Source organism: Trachypithecus francoisi, unplaced genomic scaffold (assembly GCF_009764315.1).
Source record: "Trachypithecus francoisi isolate TF-2019V2 unplaced genomic scaffold, Tfra_2.0 Lachesis_group12, whole genome shotgun sequence".
Taxonomy (NCBI): domain Eukaryota; kingdom Metazoa; phylum Chordata; class Mammalia; order Primates; family Cercopithecidae; genus Trachypithecus; species Trachypithecus francoisi.
In genome coordinates this window covers 112,512,258-112,539,842 of record NW_022681457.1, presented here as the reverse complement: position 1 = coordinate 112,539,842, position 27,585 = coordinate 112,512,258, and the positions used below count along the sequence as shown (strand labels likewise).

At 53.0% G+C, this 27,585-nt stretch overlaps 1 protein-coding gene across 1 annotated transcript in view; it reads left to right on the top strand.

Annotated features, from left to right (window-relative positions):
- PLOD1 (procollagen-lysine,2-oxoglutarate 5-dioxygenase 1) overlaps positions 1–27,585 on the top strand; it is a 45,540-nt gene that overhangs the window by 5,587 nt on the left and 12,368 nt on the right. Inside the window, exons 2-14 of the mRNA XM_033228331.1 lie at positions 9,013–9,104; positions 10,816–10,949; positions 11,398–11,561; positions 13,324–13,436; positions 15,006–15,069; positions 17,710–17,807; positions 18,381–18,482; positions 19,055–19,186; positions 21,744–21,865; positions 24,715–24,819; positions 25,712–25,837; positions 26,191–26,332; positions 27,284–27,397. Of these exons, the coding sequence (XP_033084222.1) occupies positions 9,013–9,104; positions 10,816–10,949; positions 11,398–11,561; positions 13,324–13,436; positions 15,006–15,069; positions 17,710–17,807; positions 18,381–18,482; positions 19,055–19,186; positions 21,744–21,865; positions 24,715–24,819; positions 25,712–25,837; positions 26,191–26,332; positions 27,284–27,397 (1,508 nt within the window). The remainder of the gene's footprint in view (positions 1–9,012; positions 9,105–10,815; positions 10,950–11,397; positions 11,562–13,323; positions 13,437–15,005; positions 15,070–17,709; positions 17,808–18,380; positions 18,483–19,054; positions 19,187–21,743; positions 21,866–24,714; positions 24,820–25,711; positions 25,838–26,190; positions 26,333–27,283; positions 27,398–27,585) is intronic.

The window sequence follows — 27,585 nt, the reverse complement described above, 5'->3', positions numbered from 1 at the left end:
GGGCTTCATTCATTCCCGCCTCCCCAGAGAGCAGACTGAGTGTGTCATGACTGTGCTTTGACTCAGGCCACACAGTGACCACCCACGCCTTGGGCTGGGACTGCTTGGGGAGGAGGGGGCATCTGCTGGCACAGTCAAACCAGGGGTGCCCAGAGGTCCCATTCTTCCAGGAGCTCATCGCATAGGCACGCCCCAACCAAGCACTCACCCTCAGTCTCTCCACATATTCTTTTCTTTTTCTTTCTTTTTTTTTTTGGAGATGGAGTCTCGCTCACCCAGGCTGGAGTGAAATGGCACCATCTCAGCTCACTGCAACCTCTGCCCCCTGGGTTCAGGTAATTCTCCTGCCTTAGCCTCCCGAGTAGCTGGGATTATAGGTGCCCGCCACCATGCCCGGCTAATTTTTGTATTTTCAGTAGAGACGTGCTTTCTCCATGTTGGCCAGGCTGGTCTCAAACTCCTGACCTCAGGTGATCCACCCACCTTGGCCTCCCAAAGTGCTAGGATTACAGGCGTGAGCCACCACGCACATCATTCTTTTCTTAAAAGTTTTTCTAGGCCGGGCGCGGTGGCTCAAGCCTGTAATCCCAGCACTTTGGGAGGCCGAGACGGGTGGATCACGAGGTCAGGAGATCGAGACCATCCTGGTCTACACGGTGAAACCCCGTATCTACTAAAAAATACAAAAAACTAGCCGGGCGACGAGGCGGGCGCCTGTAGTCCCAGCTACTCGGGAGGCTGAGGCAGGAGAATGGCGTAAACCCGGGAGGCGGAGCTTGCAGTGAGCCAGGATCGTGCCACTGCACTCCAGCCTGGGTGACAGAGCTAGACTGCGTCTCAAAAAAAAAAAAAAAAAAAAAAAAAAGTTTCTAAATTTTGGTTTTTTTGTACAGGCAGGGTCTCACTGTGTTGCCCGGGCTGGTCTTGAACCCTCAGGCTCAAGTGATCATACCCACCTTGGCCTCCCAAAGGCCGGGATTATAGGTGTGAGCCACTGCACCTGGCTAACTCCTGTGGCCCAGTGGCATGATTATAGCTCACTGCAGCCTTCACCTCCTGGGCTTAAGCAATCCTCCCGCCTCAGCTTCCTGAGTAGCTGGGACTACAGGTGCGTGCCACCACGCCTGGCTTATTTTTTAATTTTTCATAGAGACAGGGTTTCACTTTGTTGCCAGGTTGGTCTTGAACTCAGGGCCTCAATTAAGCCTCCTGCCTTGGTCTCCCTAAGTGCTGGCATTACAGGCTTGAGCCACCCCGCCCTCTGCATCATTCTTGCTCTCAGGAAGGCAGCTCCCCTTTATTCCTGACCCCCAGGGCAGCAGCTACCAAGACACAGCTCCCCTTTTTAGGGGAGGCATCCTGTCGCCAGAACCCCCGCAACTACCAAGGCAGGCACTGTGCCAAGCACTTTACGGCATCGGCTCATTGAATCCTCATGAAAGTCTCTGGAGGGAGGTACTATCATCTGTATTATTCCCATTTTACAGATGAGGAAACTGAGGCACAGAGAGGCTAAGTTCCCTGCCCAGTAATCTGTCTTTAGCATCCCCGCTGTTGTCTCTCATTGATTTCTGCTGATCCTGGATCACAGGTTCATCTGGGGAAGTCATTGCTGGACTTTGGGCAGAAGAAGGTGGGGAGGGCTGAGAGCTCTGGGTGCCAGGCCTTGGCCTGGACCAGACAGAAAGCAGGTGGGAGGGACCTTGGTGCTTGAAAATGAATCTTCCACATCCATGCCTTAAGGGTTTCTCTGGCCTGGCCTAACAGTGAGCTGGGAAAAGACCTCACCATGTGACTGGAGTTGAGTGCTCCTGCTGCAGAGGCCAGAGGGAAGGCGGCTGGAAGCCCTGGCTTCTGTCTGTAGCCAGGAGTCTCTGTCATTTTAGGATGCTGGGCTCTCGGACAGGGAAATGAAGACAAGAGGACGGGCATTTAGAATGCCAACTCATTCCCATTTCACCTAAAGTTTCTGTGACTTTGGGCCAGGTATTTAACCTCTCTTTGCGTCAGTTTCCTCATCTGAAGAAGCAGGGCTAAAAATATCACCTTCCTCATACAGTGTTGACCGTTAAATAAGATAATGAATATAACATGCCTCATACAGCACACGGTATCTCACAGGGGTTTAGTGGTGGTGGCTCTTCCTGCAATCACCTTCCCGTGTTGCTGCTTTTTTTTTTTTTGAGACAGAGTTTCACTCTGTCTCCCGGGCTGGAGTGCTGTGGCACGATCTTGGCTCACTGCAACCTCTGCCTCCTGGGTTCAAGTGATTCTCTTGCCTTAGCCTCCCAAGTAGCTGGGATTACAGGCACCACCATATAACTTGTACCATGTACAATGCACGACTGCCTGGCTAATTTTTGTATTTTTAGTAGAGACAGGGTTTTGCCATGTTGGCCAGGTGGGACTTGAATTCCTGACCTCAGGTGAGCTGCCCTCCTTGGCCTCCCAAAGTGCTGGGATTACAGGTGTGAGCCACTGTGCCTGGCCTTTTTTTTTTTTTTTTTTTGAGACAGAGCCTCACCCTGTTGCCTAGGCTGGAGTACAGTGGCGTGACCCTGGCTCGCTGCAACCTCTGCCTCCTGGGTTCAAGCAGTTCTCGTGCCTCAGCCTTACTGGTAGCTGGGACTACAGGCTCTTGCCACCAAGCCTAGCTAATTTTTATAGTTTTAGTAGAGACAAGGTTTCACCATGTTGGCTAGGCTGGTCTCGAATTTCTGATCTCAACTGATCTGCCTGCCTCAACTTCCCAAAGTGCTGGGATTACAGTTGTGAGCCACTGTGTCACGCCTCACGTTGCTGCTTAGGGCCAGAATGTATACTGTGTCTTGGTCATGCCCAGTCCCAGCCATGGTGAGGGAGAGGGAGACCAAGGAAATAAAGATGTGGCCCTGGCCTGGCAGAGGGAGAAGGAGCAGGTTTGTACCAGTACGTCAACTACTGGGCAAACCAAGACTGCATGTGCAAAGGAGTGACCACATGGGATGAGATGAAGGAGGGCTTCCAGGAGGAGGTAGACTGGAGGCCTCTTTAGGTGAAGGAATGTGGGTTGCCAACAGGTCAAGGGAATGGGGTGCAGGCTGGGTTTACTGAGGCTGTTTCCTTGGGGATGTTAGGACGTCATGCCAGGGTCTCTTATTGGAGGGCTTGTCTTCAGTTCTCTTGTTGTGAACCGCCTCCCAGACAGACCCCTGCATTGCAGCCTAGTGTCAGAGGACCAAGGGGATGGACTGGACCAGTGATTCCCAAATGTGGCTTGATATCAGAAATCACCTGGGAAAGGTAGGAAAAATCCAGACTCCTGGGCCCATCTCAGACCCCTAGCCCCAGGGCCTAGAAGCCTGGATTCCACAACCTCTCTTGTGATGCTGATGTGTGGGCAGGTTTGGGACCCTCTGAACTGGACAATCACGTGGGTTCCTCAACCAGAGAGGCAGGCTCTGCGTGGCCCAAGGAACCCGGGAGTTTTTTTGTTTGTTTTGTTTTTTGTTTTTGTTTTTGAGACAGAGTCTCACTCTGTCGCCCAGGCTAGAGTGTAGTGGCATGCTCTCGGCTCACTGCAACCTCTACCTCCTGGGTTCAAGCAGTTCTCTGCCTCAGCCTCCCGAGTAGCTGGGATTACAGGCTCCCGCCACCACCATGCCCAGCTAAGTTTTGTATTTTTAGTAGAGATAGGGTTTCACCATCTTGGCCAGGCTGATCTTGAACTCCTGACCTCGTGATCCACCTGCCTTGGCCTCCCAAGGTGCGAGGATTATAGGCGTGAGCCACCATGCCTGGCTTTTTTTTTTGTTTTCTGAGACGGAGTCTCGCTCTGTCATCCAGGCTGGAGTGCAGTGGCGTGATCTTGGCTCACTGCAAGCTCCGCCTCCCGGGTTCATGCCATTCTCCTGCCTCAGCCTCCTGAATGACTGGGACTATAGGCGCCTGCCATTATGCCTGGCTAATTTTTTTTTTTTTTTTTGTATTTTTAGTAGAGATGAGGTTTCACCATGTTACCTAGGATGATCTCTATCTCCTGACCTCATGATCCGCCCGCCTCGGCCTCCCAAAGTGCTGGGATTACAGGTGTGAGCCACCGCGCCCAGCCTTTTTTTTTTTGAGACAGAATTTTGCTCTTGTCGCCCAGGCCAGAGTGCAATGGCACAGTCTCTGCTTACTGCAGCCTCTGCCTCCTGGGTTCAAACGATTCTCTTGCCTCAGCCTCACGAGTAGTTGGGATTACAGGCATGTGCCACTACGCCCAGCTAATTTTTATATTCTTAGTGGAGACAGGGTTTCACCACATTGACCAGGCTGCTCTCAAACTCCTGACCTCAGGTGGTCCGCCTGCCTCAACCTCTCCAAGTGCTGCTATTACAGGCGTGAGCCACTGCGCCCAGCCACGGAACCTGGGGATTGTTAAGGCCCCAGTGTGGGCTCTCAGCAGCACTGTTCCCTGGAAAACAGGGAAGAGACAGGTTATGCAAAGGAAAGTGGGCATGTGGGAAGGGCACAGCTAGACAGCTCCCTTACATAGATGGAGGGACAGGGCCCTCTCAACAGATGGCCTGGCCACTGTCCCTGGCTGGGCAGTGCATGCATTTAGGTTAAGAGAGGAGACTCTGGGTTCAGGCTTGTGTCCAAGTCCTGGTGCTGCTGCTTCCTAGCTCCCTTGGGCATATTACTCGCCAGTTCTAGCCTTGGTTTCCTAACTGGAAAGTGGGGGGTTAGTACGTGTGAAGTGCTTTGAACAGCGTTGGCTGGGCACGGTGGCTCATGCCTGTAATTCCAGCACTTTGGGAGGCTGGGGCAGGCAGATCACCTGAGGTCAGGAGTTTGAGACCAGCCTGGCCAACATAGTGAAACCCCGTCTCTACTAAATATACAAAAATTAGCGGGGTGTGGCAGCGTGCACCTGTAATCCTAGCTACTCGGGAGACTGAGGTATAAGAATCGCTTGAACTCGGGAGGCAGAGGTTGCAGTGAGCCAAGATCACACCACTGTACTCCAGCCTGGGGACACAGCCAGAATCTATCAAAAAAAAAAAAAAAAAAAAGTTGGGTACAGTGGCTCATGCCTCTAATCCCAGCACTTTGGGAGGCCGAGGCAGGTCGATCACTTGAGGTCAGGAGGAGTTTGAGACCAGCCTGGCCAACATGGTGAAACCCCATCTCTACTAAAAATACAAAAAATTAACTGGGCATGGTGGCCGGCACCTGTAATCCCAGCTACTTGGGAGGCTGAGGCATGAGAATCGCTTGAACCCAGGAGGTAGAGATTGCAGTGGGCCAAGATCTAGCCACTGCACTCCAGCCTGGGTGACAGAGCAAGACTCTGTCTCAAAAAAAAAAAAAAGTGTCTGGCACACAGAAAACGCTCCATGAAGGCAAGCCATTATTGTTGCTGTTATGAGAAGCAGGAACTTGAGAAAGGGGTTTTGAGCTACGCCACCCCATCCCCTTCCCCAACCCCTGCTGCTGGAGTTCAAGAGCCTGTTCCGTCAAGAATCCTGAATTGCGCATGCACACACACACACACCCACCCACCCACCCACCCACACACACACACACACACACGCTCACACGCTCACTCACTCACATGCTCTCACACTGGCTTTTTCCATCCATGAAATGTGACACTCTTCCTGTCCCCAGCAGCCCTATGTTGACAAGAGGGCCTCAGAGCTGGTGGCTCTGGTTCTCTTTACCTGGGGGGAGACTTCACCGTCCTGGCAGGAGTTGGGGGGAGCCCTTCCCCAAGTGTAAGCAGCACCCCTTGTTTCTGGATCCCAGGTTCAGGTGGTGAGGCCTCTCCTTCCCACACGTGCCTGGTGTATCCACCCCTCCTCCCGCGGGACCCCAGCTGATCCCTGCCAATCTCTTCTGGGCCGCTTGGCGCCAGCCCCCTGCCCTGGGACCAGCTCCCTTCCCCGGCTCCCCCTGCCCCACCGCCTCTGGCAAGCCAGGCCCCTTTGTTCCTACAGTCTACATTCTTCCTGACTTCCTGAGGTGGTGGGAGGGGAGGGCCTTACCTGCCTGCTGTCAGTCTGGCCACCAGGTGAAAAGTGTAAGCTGCAGACCCTCAGGGAGCTAAAACTCACCCTAAGTGAGCTAAGACAATGATGAGGCAAGTGTCTCATCACTTGCAATGATGAGGCAAGATCCCGGTGGTGTGGGTCTTGCCCCTGTGGCTCGGAGGCCAGAGAGGAAAGGAGAAATCAGAGTAAAGCTTCCTAGAGGTGGAAGGGACGTCATTGTCACTGGCCCTGGGACCTGGAAGAAGGTTAGGGAAAGGAGACACATGCTGGGTGTGGTGGCTCATGCCTGTAATCCCAGCACTTTGGGAGGCCGAGGTGGGCAGATCGGTTGAGGCCAGGAGTTCCAGACCAGCCTGAGCAACATGGCAAAACCTCATCTCCACTAAAAAATTTAGCTGGGCATGGTGGTGTGCACCTGTAGTCCCTCCTAGTTACTCGGGAGGCTGAGGTGGGAGGATCACCTGAGTGCAGGAAATCGAGGCTGCAGTGAGCCATGATTGTGCCTCTGCACTCCAGCCTGGGCAACGGGAGTGAAATTGGGTTCCCCTGCCCAAAACAAAAAACAAAAACAAGAAAGAGGACACAGAGGGAGCCATGTTAGGATGGGAGGAACCCAGCAAGGAGAGACCCCTCCAGTTGGAGGAGGGCCACCATGATGGAGAAGGATGAGTATATCACCTGCCAGATCAGAGAGGGCCTTGAATGCCAGGCCAAGGCATTTGCTTCTCATTAATCAGCACCAGTAATACCTCTTTTTTTTTTTTTTTTTTCAAGACAGAGTCTCACAATATCACCCAGGCTGGAGTGTGGTGGTGCGATCTTGGCTTACTGCAACCTCCAGCTTCTGGGTTCAAGCAATTCTCCTGTCTCAGCCTCCTGAGTAGCTGGGACTACAGGCATATGCCACCACACCCAGCTAATTTTTGTATTTTTAGTAGAAATGGGGTTTCACCATGATGGCCAGGCTGTTCTCGAACACCTGATTTCAGGTGATCTGCCCTCCTCAGCCTCCCAAAGTGCTGGGATTATGGGCATGAGCCACTGTGCCCGGCCTTCAGTAATACCTCTTCATGTGTCCGAGTATCCCAATAAGGATTTTACATGCCTGATCTCATTTAATTACTCCAGCAGCCCTGAGAAGTAGGTACTGTTATTATCCCCCCTTTCCAAGGGGGAAACTGAGCCTCAGAAGGGATAGGGACTTGCCCGAGGTCACATGGCTATGAAGGAGCAGAGCTAGAATTCTAACCAGGCAGGCTAGCTCCAGACTCCTCAATTCTGAGAACACAGCTTCAAAGTGTGCTCTGGGAGAGGCTTCCCCAGGGCTCCCTGAGATGCTCTCTGGGGAGTTATTTCCAGAAGGTTCTGTTGCAGAGGCAGGCCACACTGCAGAGCCTGAGAGAGGTTCCTTGTTAAAAATGGAGGAATGGCTGCCCTGGCCAAAAGTCAGGAGTGGAGCAGTGGATTTCAAGTCAGTTTCCACTCTGGGCTGACTCATTGGTTGTAACAGCCTCAAGCATGGTGTTGGGAGAATCTAGAACCATGTGATACTCAGCAGGAAAAACTGGGATAGATTAGCAATGTCTGTCCTGGGTTAGACATGGAGAGCAGGGACCTATGAGCCATGTATTTGCTGTCCCTGGGCTAATATGTATCATTGGCCAGAAAGATCTTCCTGGTGGTCAACATTCAGAGTAAATTCTTCCTTCCATGTCCTCTAAAGCCAGAAACTCAGTCCTATAATTCAGGGTGTAGACATCTCTCCTGTCTACAGCACATGCTTCATGACACGTTGGTCAGTGTATTTGTCTGTTTCATGTTGCTGTAAAGAAGTACCCGTGGCTGGGTAATTTCTCAAGAAAAGAGGTTTATTTGGCTCACAGTTCTGTAGGCTGTACAAGCATACCACCAGCATCTGTTCTGCTTCCAGTGAGGCCTCAGGAAGCTTTGATTCATGGCAGGCATGTCACATGGTGAGAGCTGGAGCAAGAGAGAGGAGGAAGTACAAGGCTCTTTTAAGCAACCAGCTCTCCACTAGGCACAGTGGCTCATGCCTATAATCCCAGCAGTTTGGGAGGCCGAGGCATGTAGCTCATTTGAGGTCAGGAGTTTGAGACCAGCCTGGCCCAACATGGTGAAACCCCGCCTCTATTAAAAATACAAAAATTAGCTGGGTGTGGTGGCGAGTACCTGTAGTCCCAGCTACTCAGGAGGCAGAGGTTGCAGTGAGTTGAGATCGTGCCACTGCACTCCAGCCTGGGTGACAGAGTGAGATACTGTCTCAAAAAAAAAGAAAAAAAAAAAAAAAAGCTCTTTTGGCCAGGACGGTGACTCTTGCCTGTAATCCCAGCACTTTGGGAGGCTGAAGCAGATCACCAGAGGTCAGTGGTTCAAGACCAGCCTGGCCAACGTGGTGAAGCACCGTCTCTACTAAAAATACAAAAATTAGCCAGGTGTGGTGGCACCCTCCTGTAGTACCAGCTACTTGGGAGGCTGAGGCAGGAGAATAGCTTGAACCCAGGAGGTGGAGGTTGCAGTGAACCAAGATCGTGCCATTGCACTCCAGCCTGGGTGACAGAGTGAGACTCCGTCTCAAAAAAATAAAAACCAACCACCTCTCACATGAACTCAGAGCAAGAACTCACTCATTACCAAGGAGATAGCACCAAGCCATTCATGAGGGATCTGCCCCTGTGACCCAAACACCTCCCACTGGGCCCCACCTTCAACACTGGGGACCACATTTCAACGTGCAATTTGAAGGGGACAAATATCCAACTATATCAGTCAGTTACTGGGTGGAGGGAGCCCTGGAGGAGACACAGGAAACCTGGGTTATTTCCTGCTCTATCATCCCTTCCTCCCTGGGCCCTGTTCTGTAATGGGCCCAAGAAGACACTTTCTGAAAGAATTTGACAGGTCACTGGGAACAAAGACCTCCCTGTCACCTCCCTCATTCATTCCCATTCACCATACCCTCCCCTGTCTGCAGACAACCTTTTAGTCCTCACGGTGGCCACTAAGGAGACCGAGGGATTCCGTCGCTTCAAGCGCTCCGCTCAGTTCTTCAACTACAAGATCCAGGTAAGGGGTTTCCTGGGCGAGGCAGAGACAGTGAGGAGTAGGCAGGAGGACCTACGAGTTAGTGTCCCTTCCAAACTACCACCGCTCTTGAGATAGACTTGGGGCCACAGGGGAGGCTTCTAGAAGCCTGAAGGATGGAAATGAGTTAGTCAGGAATGGGAAGACACAGCAGAGGACACAGCATGAGTCTACGGGGTGAGGGAGAGGTGGAGAGTTGGCTAGAGAAATGCTCAGATGTTAGTGTGCAGGAATCTGACCTGAGAGGCTAGTTTAGAGGACAGGGCCTCGAGATCAGCATTTCCACAAGTTCCTCCAGGTAATTTGGGGATGGGCGTGCTCTAGACATCTTCCCTGTATTATAAACACTGCTCTAAAGAAACATGAGTGGTCCGGCGTGGGGGCTCACACCTGTATTCCCAGCACTTTGGGAGGCCGATGATCCACTCTGGATCATCACCTGAGGTCAGGAGTTCGAGACCAGCCTGGCCAACCATGGCGAAACCCCGTCTCTACTAAAAATACCAAAAAAATTAGCTGGGCATGATGGCACACACCTGTAATCCCAGCTGCTTGGGAGGCTGAGGCAGGAGAATCACTTGAACCCGGGAGGTGGAGGTTGCAGTGAGCCGAGATGGTGTCACTGCACTCCAGCCTGGGCAACAGAGTGAAACTGTCTCAAAAAAAAAAGGAAAAAGAAACATGAGCTAATGCCCAGTCGACCACTGGCATGGGGTTGGTGTCCTCTGTGTACAGTCCATGGGGCTGAGCCCTGCAGAGAGATGAGTATCCTGAGTGCCTCCTTATGTCAGGCACAAGGTTGGGCACTGGCAGTAGGGTGATAGACAATACAGAACATGTCATTTCCTACACAGAGCTTGCAATCTACTGGCATTAAGTCAGCAAGCAAGTGTATTAGCTCACATGAATGAGGGTTGCAGGAGAGAGTTGCTTCAGGCATGACTGGATCCAGGGATTCAAGCAGCAAAGTGAGGGCCTTGTCTTTCCGTCTCTAGGCCCTGTTTGTTTTCATTGTGGTGGCAAGATGACCACCAGCCACAGATTCATGTGCCCCAGTTTCTCAACTTCAGCAGGAGGAGACAGCCTTTCCTTTTTGTGAAAGGGCTGTGGACTTTTCTGTTTTTAATAAAACACTCCCAGGGAAGAGGCTGATAGGCCATGCTGGGGTCACATGCTCAAATCTCTGGGTGTGGGAGGGGTAGGAAGGGTGGGACATTCTGATTGGACAGGCACGGTCACATGACCACCAGGAGACAGGTAAGCGTCACACAGGTGGAGAATGGTTTCCTTACAGGGGAGGGTCAGAGTTGCTGGACCCACAGAAGCAAAAAAATATTTCTTTCTTTTTCTCTTTTTTTGAGACAGAGTCTTGCTCTGTCTCCCAGGCTGAAGTGCAATGGCGCAGTTTCTGCTCACTGGAACCCCCACCTCCCGGGTTCAAGCAATTCTCCTGTGTCAGCCTCCCAAGTAGCTGGAATTAGAGGCGTGTGCCACCACACCTGGCTAATTTTTGTGTTTTTAGTAGAGACAGGGTTTTGCCATGTTGGCCAGTCTGGTCTTGAATTCCTGACTTCAGTTGATCCACACGTCTTGGCCTCCCAAACTGCTGGGATTACTGGCATGAGCCACCACGCCTGGCCCTGTAAAAATATTTCTTTACCAAAAGTCAATGTTAAGGGGTGTTTCACTCCAGGCGCTCGGCCTAGGGGAGGACTGGAATGTGGAGAAGGGGACGTCGGCAGGTGGAGGGCAGAAGGTCCGGCTGCTGAAGAAAGCTCTGGAGAAGCACGCAGACAAGGAGGATCTGGTCATTCTCTTCACGGACAGGTAGGTGGGTCAGGGCTTCCTGGCCTGAGTCCCTCAGAGGAAGATAGAAGAATATTCTAAAATGAGCCCCTCCCAGAACATCGGGGAAGAAGGGGGACCACTCTAGCTACGGTTGCCTGGTTTTAGGGTGTCCATTCCCGGTCTTAGTGAAGCCCATTCCCAAGCTTGGTGAAAAGATAAAGAGCAGGTGGCCTATGAGTGTGATGGGCCCACTTTAAGTATGAGAAGAGTGACATGCTAAGGGGACCATCTCTCTGCCCAGGGTTGGGGTGGGAACATGGCAGGCAGGGCTGCAGACAGACAGGTCCATTTCCCAGATGGTGGCCCAGGCTGGCGTGGGCAGAGGGCCATTTGTGGAGCACTTGATCCCTGGTCCCTCCTGTCTGTGCCCTCACTGGGCCCCTGCTCACCCCTGCCCTGCTCCGTCTTCTTGCTGCTCTGGCCACAGCTACGACGTGCTGTTTGCATCGGGGCCCCGGGAGCTCCTGAAGAAGTTCCGGCAGGCCAGGAGCCAGGTGGTCTTCTCTGCTGAGGAGCTCATCTACCCAGACCGCAGGCTGGAGGCCAAGTATCCGGTGGTCTCCGATGGCAAGAGGTTCCTGGGCTCTGGAGGTGAGAGGCCTGGGTGCAGGGTGCTTGGCCCAGCAGAGGGGTCGATCGCCTGCCTTTGTGAGGACCCCCCTGGTTTGACGTGCAATGTGGGTGTCTCACAGGTCTCCAGTGCAGAATGTCCTGAATAGAGCTCCTGACTTTTCAATCCCAAATGTGTTCCCCTGCAGTTCTCCTCATCTCATTCAACAGACACGCAGCCCCACGGACAGAACCCAGGAGTCACTCCTGACTCCTCCCTTGCCCTCCTCCAATGCCAGTCTACTGTCCAATGCCAGTCGCCTGTCTGCTACTTTTTAAATTTTGAGATGGTATCTCAATCTGTTGCCCAGGCTGGAGTGCAGTGGTGCGATCTCGGCTCACTGCAACTTCCACCTCTTGGGCTCAAGCAATCCTCCTGCCTCAGCCATCCGAGTAGCTGGGATTACAGGCATGCACCACTATGCCCAGCTAATTTTTGTATATTTAGTAGAGATGGGGTTTCGCCGTGTTGGCCAGGCGGGTCTTGAACCCCTGGCCTTAACTGATCTACCTGCCTCGGCCTCCCAAAGTGCTGGGATTATAGGCGCGTGTCACCACACCTGGCCACCTGCCTCCTACTTCCTAAAGATCTCTGGAATCTGCTCTCTCCGGCCCACAGTTCACTGCCGCTATTCTCACTGGGCTCCTGGCCCTTGGTAGGAGCCTCCTTACTGCTCTGCCAATCCCTACCTTCATGCCCTTCCAGGCCATTCTCCATCCAGCAGCCAGAGGGGTCTTTAAACGACGCAAATCCAAGGCCAGGCGTGGTGGCTCACGCCTGTAATCTCAGCAATTTGGAAGGCCGAGGTGGGCGGATCATGAGGTCAGGAGATCGAGACCATCCTGGCTAACATGATGAAAACCTGTCTCTACTAAAAATACAAAAAATTAGCTGGGCATGGTGGCGCCCAGTAGTCCCAGCTACTCGGGAGGCTGAGGCAGGAGAATGGTGTAAACCCGGGAGGCGGAGCTTGCAGTGAGCCAAGATCGCGCCACCGTACTCCAGCCTGGGCGACAGAGCAAGACTCCGTCTTATAAATAAATAAGTAAATAAATAAATAAATAAATAAGATGTAAATTCACACACATCACTTAATGACTTTCCACTGCATGGAGAATAAAATCCACAGGCCTCTTTTCAACCTCAGATGGGGATCTGCCACCTGCCCTGAACAGAGACTTTTTTCCACTGGTCCAGAGTAAGCACAGTCCAGATGGCCTTGCCCTGGCGCAGGCCCAGGAGTAGGGGTGTCCCATTACTTTTGTGGTTGCCTGTCACCAGTCTGTACTCTGGCTAGGAGCCCATGTGGGCTTTCCCACTATGCCGGGTCTCAGCCCCCAAGACGCTGTGTGAGCTTGGCCCAGCCTTGCCCTTCTCTGGGCCAAGTTTCCCAGATAACTATAAGAAGGGGCACCAGGCCTGTATCCTCCCAGCTCTGCTCTCCAGGGGCTCCTCGCTCAATCCGTTTCTTCACTATCTATGTGGTGCCCAGCACTGAACAGTACAGGTTAGTGGGCACCATTATGCTTGGGGTCAGTAGGAACTCACTAATAAGTGGCATTCACTGGCAGGCCCATTTCCAACGTGCAGCCCCACCTCCTGTCGATTCAGGACTTCTGAGAGGTGGCAGGGTTTGTGAGCATATGAGTGGAGCTGGATGAGAGGGAAGGGTGGGAGGAGGCCCCTGGCTTACAGGCTGGAAGCTAAGGGTCTGTCTTGGTGTTCCCACCCACCAACCTTCAGGCTTCATCGGTTATGCCCCCAACCTCAGCAAACTGGTGGCCGAGTGGGAGGGCCAGGACAGCGACAGCGACCAGCTGTTTTACACCAAGATCTTCTTGGACCCGGAGAAGAGGGTAAGAGGCAGTGGGCGGGCCAAGGAGAGAGGACTGGGGATCCACTGGCCAGGCTGCATGGGAACAGCTCCTCTCAGGCCTGAACCTCTGGGTTGGTGTCTTAGAGGCAACATTGTTCAGCGGTTCAGAATAAGGACTTCAGGGCCAAGGTGCCTGGGTTCTAATCCTAGCTCATCATTTACTAGCTGTGTTGACATCGGGCAACTTCTCTGTGCCTTGTTTTTTCCGTTATAAAATGCAATAATGGGCCAGGGGCGGTGGCTCACACCTGTAATCCCAGCACTTTGGGAGGCCAAGGTGGGTGGATCACCTGAGGTCAGGAGTTTGAGACCAGCTTGGCTAACATAATGAAACCCTGTCTCTACTAAAAATACAAAAATTAGCCGGACGTGGTGGCGGGTGCCTATAATCCCAGCTACTCAGGAGACTGAGGCAGGAGAATTGCTTGAACCTGGGAGGTGGAGGTTGCAGTGAGCCGAGATCACACCACTGCACTCCAGCCTGGGCAATAAGAGCAAGACTCTGTCTCAAAAAAAATAAATTAATTAATAAAAAAAGTATAAAAATAAAAATAATATAATAATGATAGTACTTTCTCACAGAGATGTTGTCAGGATTAAATTGATTGATATATGTAGAATATTTTATTTATTTATTTGAGATAGGGTCTCACTGTCTCCCAGGCTGATGTGCAGTGGCAGAAACATAGCTCACTGCAGCCTCAGCCTCCTGGACTCAAGCGATCCTCCCACCTCAGCCTCCTGAGTAGCTGGGACTATAGGCATGCGCCCCATTAAAATTTTTTTATAGAAATGAAGTTTCACTGTGTTATTATCCAGGCTGGTCTCAAACTCCTAGGTTCAAGTGATCCTTCTGCCTCAGCCTCCCAAAGTGCTGGGATGATAGGTGTGAGTCACCACACCCGACCCATGTGTAGAGTATTTGGAGTAGTGGCCAGGCGTGGTGGCTCACGCCTGTCGTCCCAGCACTTTGGGAGGCCGAGGCGGGCGGATCACCTGAGGTCAGGAGTTCGAGACCAGCCTGCCCAACATTGCAAAACCCCATCTCTACTAAAAATACAACAACAACAAAAATTAGGCATGGTGGTGCACACCTGTAGTCCCAGCTACTCGGGAGGCTGAGACAGGAGAATTGCTCCAACCCGGGAAGCGGAGGTTGCAGTGAGCCAAGGTCATGCCACTGCATTCCAGCCTGGGTGACAAGAGGGAAACTCTGTCTCAAAAAAAAAGAATATTTGGAGTAGCTATGTGCTTGACAGGCATTGGTTACTCTTACGGCCATCGTTGTTGTAGGTGAGCCAGCTGCATTCTTAGATTCCTTCCAGTTCAGAGTCCCTGGTTTCTGTGAATGGAGCCACTAGACTATAGACCCCAGGAGCTTGGCTGCTGGCCTTCTCTGGGCACCCAACTGCCCTGATGTGATATGGCAGAGTAGGTGTGGGGAGAGAGGGCCGAGCCTGGGGGACAGATTCCCCCCACTGGGTGAGACGTAGCCCCAGCCTCCCCCAGGGCTTGTCCCTGCTGCAGCCTGGTACCCTCTTTCCTGCAGGAGCAGATCAATATCACCCTGGACCACCGCTGCCGTATCTTCCAGAACCTGGATGGAGCTTTGGGTGAGCAGCCCCCATGGGGAGGGGTGGATCCTGAGAGGGGTGATAGGAAGGATTCCTGGCAGAGCCCGAGCCCAAGGAGGAGAACTGGGCTGTTTCTTTCTGGCCATGTGCTGGGAGGTCACTGGGTTCATCCCTAGGTCCCCAGGGACCACTTGGATGTCCCGGCGCAGAGCCGTGTCTCTCTTGGGGGCCTGGGACAGGTGAGCATTCAGCCTGGGAGGAGTTGGGGGATGTGCACAGCAGGTGCTGGACCCCCTGCCCTGCATACGAGGTCCTTACGGGTGGGCCCTCCTTCCCTGCTTTCCCGGCCCTCCCACCTTCCAGGTGAAGCAGTCCTAGGCTGGGGGCGGGAACTCAGCTAGTGGGATGGGCAGCTTGGGAAGCAAAAGGCTACTTGACCTTTGATGCCACAAACATCCCTGGGCCTGGCCTCGTGTCTGTGGCTGATGATGACATTGCTTTGCCATAGGTCTTCCTGAGTGATCTCAAGCAAGTCACACCTCCTCCCCACAGGGGACTCAGTTTTCTTATCTTTTCAAAAGGGAAGTGAACAAGATCTACTCATTGCTGACTTTGTGGCTAAATGGCCCTTTTGAGAATCTGATGAAAGCTACGGCTCTGCTCCCAGAAAAATGCAGAAACAGTGTGCCCTTTGCCTGCGGTTTCTGGGGGTTAAGAAGCACTAAGTTCAGATCCAGGCAGGTCAGGAGTTGTTTTCCTTTTTTTTTTTGTCTTAAGATGGAGTCTTGCTCTGTCATCCAGGCTGGAATACAGTGGCGAATTCTCAGCTCACTGCAACCTCCGCCTCCCAGGTTCAAGCGATTCTCCTGCCTCAGCCTCCCAAGTAGCTGGGATTACAGGCGCACGCCACCATGCCCGACTAATTTTTGTATTTTTTTTAGTAGAGACGGCGTTTCACCATGTTGGCCAGGCTGGTCTCGAACTCCTGTCCTCAGGTGGTCTGCCTGCCTCGGCCTCCCAGAGTGCTGAGATTACAGGCGTGAGCCATCGTGCCCAGCCCTATTTTAATTTTTAAAATAGAGACAGGGTCTTGCTATGTTGTGCAGGCTTGTCTCAAATTCCTGGGCTCAAGTGATCCTACCACTTGGCCTCCCAAAGTGCTGGGATTACAGGTGTGAGCCAGCGTGCCCCACTGAAATGCCCATTTTCCTATGTGCAGACTAATAGGGTCAAACATGGGTATTGGGGGCCGGGCACAGTGGCTCATGCCTGTAATCCCAGAACTTTGGGAGGCCAAGGCGGGTGGATCACCAGAGGTCAGGAGTTCGAGACCAGCCTGACCAACATGGTGAAACCCTGTCTCTAGTAAAAATACAAAAATTTGCTGGGCATGGTGTCATGTGCCTGTAATCCCAGCTACTTGGGAGGCTGAGGCAGGAAAATCACTTGAACCTGGGAGGTGGAGGTTGCAGTGAGCCGAGATCATGCCACTACACTCCAGACTGGGCAATAGAATGAGACTCCGTCTAAAAAAAAAAAAATGGGCCGGGTGCGGTGGCTCACACCTGTAATCCCAGCACTTTGGGAGGCCGAGGCGGGCGGATCACAAGGTCAGGAGATTGAGACCATCCTGGCTAACATAGTGAAACTCCGTCTCTACTAAAAATACAAAAATTAGCTGGGCATGGTGGTGGGATGCCTGTAGCCTGTAATCCCAGCTACTCAGGAGGCTGAGGCAGGAGAGTCACTTGAACTTGGGAGGTGGAGGTTGCAGTGAGCCAAGATTGTGCCACTGCGCGCTCCAGCCTGGGTGACAGAGCGAGACTCTGTCTCAAAACTCACACACACACACACACACACACACACAAAACATGGGTATTGGGGCCCTGCTAAAGGGGCTTCCTCCACTGGGACAAGATCTGTCCTGATCATGCCTAGGCCTCCCCTTTGTGTGACTCTGGCATTTTCTCAGTGCTGCTCTGCCTACTCAGAGAAGGCGCCTCCCAGACCCTTTCTCTTGGGGCTTCTCTGATGTGCCTGGAGCTGGGATGTTCCACGTCTTTTTTTTTTTTTTTTTTGAGACGGAGTCTCGCTCTGTCGCCCAGGCTGGAGTGCAGTGGCTGGATCTCAGCTCACTGCAAGCTCCGCCTACTGGGTTTACGCCATTCTCCTGCCTCAGCCTCCCGAGTAGCTGGGACTACAGGCACCTGTCACCTCGCCCGGCTAGTTTTTTGTATTTTTTTTTTTAGTAGAGACGGGGTTTCACCGTGTTAGCCAGGATGGTCTTGATCTCCTGACCTCGTGATCTGCCCGTCTCGGCCTCCCAAAGTGCTGGGATTACAGGCTTGAGCCACCGCGCCCGGCCCCCACGTCTTTATTCTTCTCCCAGTCCCTGCTTCTGGCTGTAAATAACCACAGCAAGTACAGGGGTTGCCATGAATTCTGTGCTCATCATGGGCCAGGCTTGGTCCCCCACGCTTGCCCAACACAAATCCTCCCCCTCACCCTATGAAAAAGGGATTCCTATTTTATAGATAAGGAAACTGAGGCGTAAAGAGAAGTGACTTGCCCAAGGACATAATCTACCCACTGCAGAGCTGGGATTTGAGCCCACTGGTTGGACCCTGAGCCTGACTTCTGGGTCTGATGCTGGGTGGGGCTGTGCTTTCTGACCCCCAGATGAGGTCGTGCTCAAGTTTGAAATGGGCCATGTGAGAGCGAGGAACCTGGCCTATGACACCCTCCCAGTCCTGATCCATGGCAATGGGCCAACCAAGGTAGGGGGCCCCCAGCCCCTGGGGAGTGTGGGAGGGGGGCCAGAGCCCCAATTTCTTTCTCACCGTGACCCCACAGTGTCTCCCTGGGGCCAGGGCCACCTACCTGGGGGCATGCTATAAACTCACTACTTCTGTCCTCACATCTGAGCTCAGCGTGGTGCCTTCTTTTCCTGCTGTGGTGGTCAGTGGTACTCCGTCTATTCTTGCTGGGCACAGGACACATAGGAGGCTGCTGTCCCCATCCAGGCCTAGGCTGGGCTACCAGAGCCATCTGCACTGTCACCCCAGGGCAGAGTCATTTATTTACTCAGTAAACCTTTATTTCATGTTTGCACTGGACCCAGGAATCTGCATTTTACAAGCTCTCAGGAGAAGCACTAGAGCGCCAAGCCCTCCCCCGCCCTCTCTCAGAGTGGCTTGGTGATCTCCTGGGGATGGAGCATTATCTCCAAGACCCTCTTAGGGAGTGGGAGGAGGCTGGATGCTGCTGACTCACCAGGGGCCCAGATGTGAGTCAGGGCTGTGGCGGGTGGGGCTGACCGGCTTCTCTGGGACCCAACGTTTCCCCAACAGCTGCAGCTGAACTACCTGGGCAACTACATCCCACGCTTCTGGACCTTCGAGACGGGTTGCACTGTGTGTGACGAAGGCCTGCGCAGCCTCAAGGGCATTGGGGTGAGGCTGCGCCCAGGCCTGTGCCTGAGGGACACGGGGAGCTCAGTCCCCTGAGATGGCGAGATGGGTGATTCTGGAATGGTCTCCATTGTCTTTGGTGGAAAGTGAAGAGGTCATCTGCCTGCCTGGGGTTCTATCCTGATTGCCACCCAAGTGCCCTCTCCTGGAAGCCCTCTCAGACTGCATGTCTCTAGCTTCCTCCGAAATGTCCAGGTTCTGGTTTCTTCTGCCTGGTCCTTCAGGCTCTCCTGCAGCCCCCTCCCCATCCCATGAACCTCATCCTCATTTTTGACTCACCATGAACACCACGCCAGCCACGATCTCCGGACAGCAGGCCCTCAACCGGGTCCTTGCTCCAGGCCTGGATTCCTGCTGCTCCCTCCCCAGGGCACCTTCCTGCTGCTTCCCTGCCCTCTTGCACCCCCTGCCTGGAGGTCCCCAGCCCGGGCACCTTTCTTGGGAAGTCTACATGCTTCTGATTCTGGCTCTGGCTTCCTTGGGCCACCCTGGGGTGGAGTGGCAGTGCTGTGGCCGGACACTGCTGGACTCTCGTGCCACCCTCCCTGGTGCAGGATGAAGCTCTGCCCACGGTCTTGGTTGGCATGTTCATCGAACAGCCCACGCCGTTCGTGTCCCTGTTCTTCCAGCGGCTCCTGCAGCTCCACTACCCCCGGAAACACATGCGACTTTTCATCCACAACCACGTGAGTAGCAGGCACTCTGAGGGGTTGTCATGTGGCTTAGGTCCAGGGCCCAGCTTCACAACATAGCCTGAGACCTCTGAAGGTCTCACTGAATCTTGCTTATCTGGGCCAAATGACAGTCACCAGTGGACTGTGTCCCCAAATCACTGAGTTGACTTTGGAGTCAGTCTGGGTGAGTTTGAATCCCAGTGCCACTATTTTTATTGGCTGTGTGACCTTGGGCACATTACTCAACCTCTCTGTGCTTTAGTTTCTCATCTGTAAAATAGGGATAATAGTCGGGCATAATCCCAGCACTTTGGGAGGCTGAAGTGAGTACATCACCTGAGGTCGGGAGTTCGAGACTAGCCTGACCAACATGGTGAAACCCTGCCTCTACTAAAAATACAAAATTAAGCCGATTGTGGTGGCACATGCCTGTAATCCCAGCTGCTCAGGAGGCTGAGGCAGGAGAATCGCTTGAACCTGGGAGGTGGAGGTTGCAGTGAGCCGAGATCGTGCCATTGCACTCCAGCGTGGGCAACGAGAGCAAAACTCAGTCTCAAAAAATAAATAAATAAATAAATAAATAAGTAATAAGTAAATAAAATAGGGATAATAATTGTCCAATCACACAGAATTGCTGCAAGGGCTAAGCAAGTTGACATGTGAAGTCCGTAAAAGGTGCCTGGCGCACAGGACACATATAGGTGCTTCTTTTTTTTTTTTTTTTTTTTTTTTTTTTGAGACGGAGTCTCACTCTGTCACCCAGGCTGGAGTGCAGTGGCCGGATCTCAGCTCACTGCAAGCTCTGCCTCCCGGGTTTACGCCATTCTCCCGCCTCAGCCTCCCGAGTAGCTGGGACTACAGGCACCCGCCACCTCGCCTGGATAGTTTTTTGTATTTTTTTAGTAGAGACGGGGTTTCACGGTGTTAGCCAGGATGGTCTCGATCTCCTGACCTCGTGATCTGCCCGTCTCGGCCTCCCAAAGTGCTGGGATTACAGGCTTGAGCCACCGCACCCGGCCTATAGGTGCTTCTAACTGTTGTCATCTTCACTTCCATCCCTGTCCCTGTTAATCCTTCCTAATTGTACCTGGTGGCAGTCAAATTGGTTTTCTTTTCTTTTTTTTTTTTTTTTGAGACAGAGTTTCGCCGTGTCACCCAGGCTGGAGTGCAGTGGTACGATCTTGGCTCACTGCAACCTCTGCCTCTTGGGTTCAAGCGATTCTCCTGCCTCAGCCTACCAAGTAACTGGGACTACAGGCATGCGCCATCACAACTGGCTAATGTTTTTTGTTTTGTTTTGTTTTTTGAGATGGAGCCTTGCTCTGTCGCCCAGGCTGGAGTACAATGGCGTGATCTCGATTCACTGCAACCTCTGCCTCCTGCGTTCAAGCCATTCTCCTGCCTCAGCCTCCCGAGTAGCTGGGATTACAGGCACCCACCACCACGCCCGGCTAATTTTTTGTATTTTAGTAGAGATGGGGTTTCACCATGTTGGCCAGGATGGTCATGATCTCCTGACCTCATGATCCGCCCGCCTCAGCCTCCCAAAGTGCTGGGATTACAGGCATGAGTCACCGCGCCCAGCCGGACTATTGTTTTTCCTTTTTTTTTTTTTGAAATGGAGTCTTGCTGTGTTGCCCAGGCTAGACTGCAGTGGCGCAATCTTGGCTCACTGCAACCTCTGCCTCCTGGGTTCAAGCAGTTCTCTGCCTCAGCCTCCTGAGTAGCTGGGATTACAAGTGCCCGCCACCATGCCTGGCTAATTTTTGTATTTTTAGTAGAGACGGGGTTTCACTATCTTGGCCAGGCTAGTGAACTCCTGACCTTGTGATCCACCCGTCTCGGCCTCCCAAAGTGCTGGGATTACAGGCATGAGCCACTGCACCCAACATGGACTGTTGTCTTTCTTTTTTTTTTTTTTTTTGAGACGGAGTCTCGCTCTGTCGCCCAGGCTGGAGTGCAGTGGCAGATCTCAGCTCACTGCAAGCTCCGCCTCCCGGGTTTATGCCATTCTCTCGCCTCAGCCTCCCGAGTAGCTGGGACTACAGGCGCCCGCCACATCGCCCGGCTAATTTTTTGTATTTTTTTAGTAGAGACGGGGTTTCACCATGTTAGCCAGGATGGTCTCGATCTCCTGACCTCGTGATCCACCCGTCTCGGCCTCCCAAAGTGCTGGGATTACAGGCTTGAGCCACCGCGCCCGGCCGGACTGTTGTCTTTCAAAGCAAAGTCCAGGATCACCTGACACATTTTGTAACAAAGTGGATTCCTGGGCCACACGCAGTAATCAGCAATGTCCCTGGATGTGGGATCCTAAGAGTGGTGGCGGGGCTCTATCCTGATGACAGAGGCCCTTAGAAGGCCTGGCCTGGTCAGAGGAGAATGGGCAAAGGATGGCCAGGGAAGGGCGTTCCTGGCACAGGGCTGGCATGGGCGAAGGAAAGCAGATGGCCGGGGTGCCAGAGATGAAGGGGCACAGCCTGGCAGTGACAGGAGGTGCTGCAGTCCCTGGGTGGAAGCTGTGTCCTCCTCCTCACCCCCGCAACCCCTTCCCCATCCTCACCCCCAGGAGCAGCACCACAAGGCTCAGGTGGAAGAGTTCCTGGCAGAGCATGGCAGCGAGTACCAGTCCGTGAAGCTAGTGGGCCCCGAGGTGCGGATGGCGAATGCGGACGCCAGGAACATGGGCGCGTGAGTTGTGGGCCACGGTACTCTCCACTGACAGTGGTGGGTGGGGGAGCTGTGGCTGTGGTAAGGGGCCGCAGGCTGAGTGACAGGAGTTCAGAAGGCTGTGTGTGCTCTAGCAAGTTCCTGCCCCTCTCTGGGCCTTGGAGTTTCCATCTGTCAAATGGGAAAATAGCCTCTGTCCTGCCAACCCTCGGGACTCCTGAGCAGGGCTGAGCCATGTTATTTGGGTTCAGGAAGCAAATCAGAGAAAGAGGAAGGACTGGGGGCAGAAGTACACAAAGGCTGACAATTAGGGAGCCAACGTCGAATGTTTTGCTTTATTATAAAAAAAAAAAAAAAAAGGCTGGGTGCAGTGGCTCATGCCTGTAATCCCTGCACTTTGAGAGGCCAAAGCTGAAGGATCGCTTGAGGCCAGGAGTTCGAGAACAGCTTGGGCAACATAGCAAGACCCTATCTCTTCAAAAATAAAAAAAAAATAGCCAAGTGTGGTGGCTTGGACCTGGGGTCCCAGCTACTCAAGAGGCTGAGGAGGGAGGACCTCTTGAGCCCGGGAAGTCGAGGTTGCAGTGAGCTGTGGTTGCACCACTTGTGCTCCAGCCTGGGAAACAGAGTGAAACCTTGTCTCATAAAGCAAAACGAAAACAAAGAAAGAAGCAATTTGTGTTGATTGTAGAAGAGTCAGACAGTCCAGATCAAAGGTCGGCAAACTTCCTGCTAAGGACTGGATCATAAATCTTTGCAAATTGGCTCTGCTGGCTCTGTTGCAACCACTCAGCTCTGCCCTAGTAGCACAGAAGCAGCCACAAATAATACATAAGTGAATGAGGGAGGCTGCATTCCAGCAAAATTTCATTTTTGGACACTGAAATTTGACTTTCCTGTCTTTTTTTTGTTTTTGAGACTTGGTGCCACTCTTGTTATCCAGGCTGGAGTGCAGTGACAGGATCATAGCTTACTGAGCTTCAAACGCCTGGGTTCAAGTGATCCTTCTACCTCAGCCCCCCAAGAAGCTGGGACTACAGACATGTGCCATCACATCCAGTTAATTTTTAAATTTTTATTTATTTATTTATTTAGAGACACAATCTCACTCTGTCACTTAGGCCGAAGTGCAGTGACATGATCTCCGCTCACTGCAACCTCCCCATCCCGGGTTCAAGCGATTCTCCTGCCTCAGCCTCCCGAGTAGATGGGATTACAGGTGCATGCCACCACACCTGGCTAAGTTTTGTATTTTTGGTAGAGACAGGGTTTCACCATGTAGTCCAGGCCTGTCTCGAGCTCCTGACCTCAAGTGATCCGCTCACCTTGGCCTCCCTAAGTGGTGGGATTACAGGTGTGAGCCACTGCGCCTAGCTAATTTATTTATTTTTATTTTTTGTAGAGACAGAATCTTGCTATGTTGCCCAGGCTGGTCTCAAACTCATGGCTTGAAGTTATCCTCCTGCCTCAGCCTACCAGAGTGCTGGAATTACAGGCATGAGTCACTGCACCTGGTGATGAACTTCACATAATTTTTACATCTTCTTCTTTTAATTTTTTTTTCTTGAAACCACTTAAAAACATGAAGCCAGCCAAGTGCAGTGGGTGACGCCTATATTCCCAGCACTTTGGGAGGCCAAGGATTGCTTGAGCTGGGGAAGTTGAGGCTGCAGTGAGCTATGATTGTGTCACTGCATTCCAGCTTGGGTGACACAGTGAGACCCCTATCTCTAAAAAAGGAAAAAAGGCCGGGCGCAGTGGCTTACTCCTGTAATCCCAGCACTTTGGGAGGCCAAGGCGGGCAGATCACCTGAGGTCAGGAGTTTGAGACCAGCCTGGCCAACATGGTAAAACCCTGTCTCTACTAAAAATACAAAAATTAGCTGGGCATGGTGGTGCACACCTCTAATCCCAGCTACTTGGGAGGCGGAGGCAGGAGAATCGCTTGAACCCGGGAGGTGGAGGTTGCTGTGAGCTGAGATTGCGCCACTGCATTCCAACTTGGGCAACAGAGTGAGACTCGTTCTCAAAAAAATTTTTTAAAATAAAATAAAATAAAATAAAAATAAAAAAATAGGCCGGACGCGGTGGCTCAAGCCTGTAATCCCAGCACTTTGGGAGGCCGAGACAGGCGGATCACGAGGTCAGGAGATCGAGAACATCCTGGCTAACATGGTGAAGCCCCATCTCTACTAAAAAAATACAAAAAACTAGCCGGGTGAGGTGGCGGGCACCTATAGTCCCAGCTACTCGGGAGGCTGAGGCAGGAGAATGGCGTAAACCCGGGAGGTGGAACTTGCAGTGAGCTGAGATCCGGCCACTGCACTCCAGCCTGGGTGACAGAGCGAGACTCCGTCTCAAAAAAAAAAATTAAATAAATAAATAAATAAATAAACATTAAAAAATTTAAAAAATAAGAAAAGGTAAAACATAAAGCTGTTCTTAGCCCATGAGCTGTATAAAACCAGCAGGGCCAGAGTTTGACTCACAGACCCTTGTTTGCTGAGTCCTGTACCAGATAAACAAAAGTAACTTTTTAAGGCTTTTGGTACAAGTTACCAAATTGCATTTCAGAAAGTCAGCCCCAGCTTACTCCCCACCCTGGGCCATGTAGGCACCTGTGGGCTGTGTTCTTCCCAGTACCAGGGTTTTCAGGGCACTTGATACCAGTTGCCAAGCTCTGGGCCTTGGGTGAGAGCCCCACAGTCCAGGGTTTTGGGACTGAGGGTGGGGAGGGACCTTTGAGACTGCCGGTGTGACCTCTCTAAAGCCCCTTGGCTGATATGTGGTGAAGCCAGACTCTGGTCACAGATGTGAGCAGCCACCAGTGCACCAGGATCAGGTGCACTGACCCTGCGTCCTCCTTGCAGAGACCTGTGCCGGCAGGACCGCAGCTGCACCTACTACTTCAGCATGGATGCTGATGTGGCCCTGACCGAGCCCAACAGCCTGCGGCTGCTGATCCAACAGAACAAGTGAGGCTGCTCCGTCTGCGCCCAGCACTGCTCAGGATTGGCCTGGTCCCTGGGTGGGAGCCCTCCTTGCCTTCCTCCTCCTCCTCCTCCTCTTTTTCCTCCTTCTGCTCCTCTTTCTCCTCCTCATCTTCCTCCTTGTCTTCCTCCTCCTCTTCCTTCTTTTTCCTCTTCCTCCTCCTCCTCATCTTCCTCATCCTCTTCCTCCTCCTCCTCCTCTTCTTCCTCTTCTTCCTCCTCCTGCTCCTCTTTCTCCTCCTCGTCTTCCTCCTTGTCTTCCTCCTCCTCTTCTTCCTTTTTCTTCTTCTTCCTCCTCTTCCTCTTCTTTTTCCTCATCTTCCTCCTTATTTTCCTCCTCTTCTTCCTTCTTTTCCTCTTCCTCCTCCTCCTCCTCTTCCTCCTCCTCTTTCTCCTCCTCTTCCTCCTCCTCCTCATCTTCCTCATCCCCTTCCTCCTCCTCCTCTTCCTCCTCTTTTTCCTCCTTCTGCTCCTCTTTCTCCTCATCTTCCTCCTTGTCTTTCTCCTCCTCTTCCTCCTTTTCCCTCTTCCTCCTCCTCATCTTCCTCGTCCTCTTTCTCCTCCTCCTCCTCCTCCTCCTCGGCCTCACCTGTTACCTGGAGTTGTGGATCCCCAGCCTGATACCCCAGGTTGTGATAGAGAAGGTGTCCTGCCCTGTCTGCTCCTGGCTGCCCCATGGAAGGGAGCAGGTACCAGATGAGCCAAACCCCCGACACCCCAGCCAAGGCACTGTCTGTCCCAGTGAGGTGCTTGGGGACCCCTGCGTGCAGGTTGAGGGGCACCCTCCTCCCCCTTCCCTTCTCCCCCCATCCCTGGTTCGTGCTGCCTCCCACTCCCAGTGGGCAGCGACCTCCCACTGAGGTGTTCCCTTCCTCAGGAACGTCATCGCCCCACTGATGACCCGGCATGGGAGGCTGTGGTCGAACTTCTGGGGGGCTCTCAGTGCAGATGGCTACTATGCCCGTTCCGAGGACTACGTGGACATTGTGCAGGGGCGGCGCATGTGAGTACCTGCAGGGTGGGGGCGGGTGAGGGACACCTTCATCTGGCGTCTGCCTGGGTTTGTGGGGCTCCCTCCCCAGTATTCCTTTCCTTGTTACCCTCAAATTCCTGTAGAACCTGAAGCAAGGAAGACTGCAGTTAGACACACGGAAGGACTTCCTGACAAACAGGCCCATGTGTCCAGGGTGGGGGAATCAAATCACCACAGTTGTGCCCTCCCAGCCTGTGCCTTCCCCTTCTCACAACCCAGACTCCCCAGACCCCAGGCTGTGACTCCCAACCACCAGCCTGTGACTCCCTCCATTTTCCCCACCACCAGCCTCTGACCCCACCCTCTTTCTCTCTCTCCCACAGTGGTGTCTGGAATGTGCCCTATATTTCAAACATCTACTTGATCAAAGGCAGTGCCCTGCGGGGTGAGCTGCAGTCCCCAGATCTCTTCCACCACAGCAAGCTGGACCCCGACATGGCCTTCTGTGCCAACGTCCGGCAGCAGGTCAGCCAGCAGTGGGCAGCACAGGACGCCCTGTGGATAGGGCAGGCGGGAAGGTGGGCCTCCAGCTCTGACCCTCATGGCGGGCCGCCTTGTCACCATAGGCCTGGGAGCTCCCGAGATTCTAGCAGGGCATCTTGGAAGCCACTAGCGCCTGGTGGAGGAATGGGGGCCGTCTGGCACAAGGGCTGGTCCTCAGGGGTCTGCAGGGACCTTTTAGCAGACCTGGTTTTTACACCATCTATTTTATTTACTTTTTTTTTTCTTTTTTGAGACAGAGTCTTGCTCTGTCTCCCAGGCTGGAGTGCAGCGGCGCGATCTCTGCTCACCCGAGTTACTGGGACTACAGGTGCCCGCCACCATGCCTGGCTAATTTTTTGTATTTTTAGTAGAGATGGGGTTTCGCCATGTTGGCCAGGATGGTCTCGATCTCCTGACCTCGTGATCCACCCGCCTTGGCCTCCCAAAGTGCTGGGATGACAGGCGTGAGCCACCGCACCCGGCTTATTTACATTTTTGACATAGCCCAAAGAAAACGAAACTTTCCACCTAAAAGTACTTCAAGTGATGTGCCCGAGAGACACCTCACCCTGTCTCTGCGCCCCGCTCCATATATTTTTGTGACTTTTTTTTTTTTTTTTAACATGCAGCAAGATGAAGTTTTCCCCTGTGACCAACATTTCAGGATCAGAACATACTCCTTTTCTTTTATGCATTTTTTCTTTCATTCTGTGTTCAGTCCTCTGGGAAGACTTCCCTGATTGCATTCTCAGTGTCAGGCCTGGGCTGGGCCCTGGGGATACAGGGGTGACTGCACTTGGTCTGTGATCTTGTGAACTTCAGTCCGGTGGGCAGAGGAGGCTGCACTGTTGCCCATCTGGGAGTGTGCAGGGGAGGCATGGGGGCAGGGGAGGGGTGAGGGAGCGCCTCTTCCACTGGGCTTGCCTTCCCCAGGATGTGTTCATGTTCCTGACCAACCGGCACACCCTTGGCCACCTACTCTCCCTGGACAGCTACCGCACCACCCACCTGCACAACGACCTCTGGGAGGTGTTCAGTAACCCCGAGGTGAGGCTGGGGTGGGTACCTAGGGGTTGGGAGCAGAAGGGGCCCAGTGATCCTGCAGTCTGAGGGACTTCCCTCTCAGAGCCTTACAACAGCCAAGACCCCTGTGGGCCACCTGCCACCCTCCCTTCCCCCCAGGAGGCTGTAGGGCAGGATTTGGGTAGGGAGAGGAGGGTGTCCAGAGAGCCAAC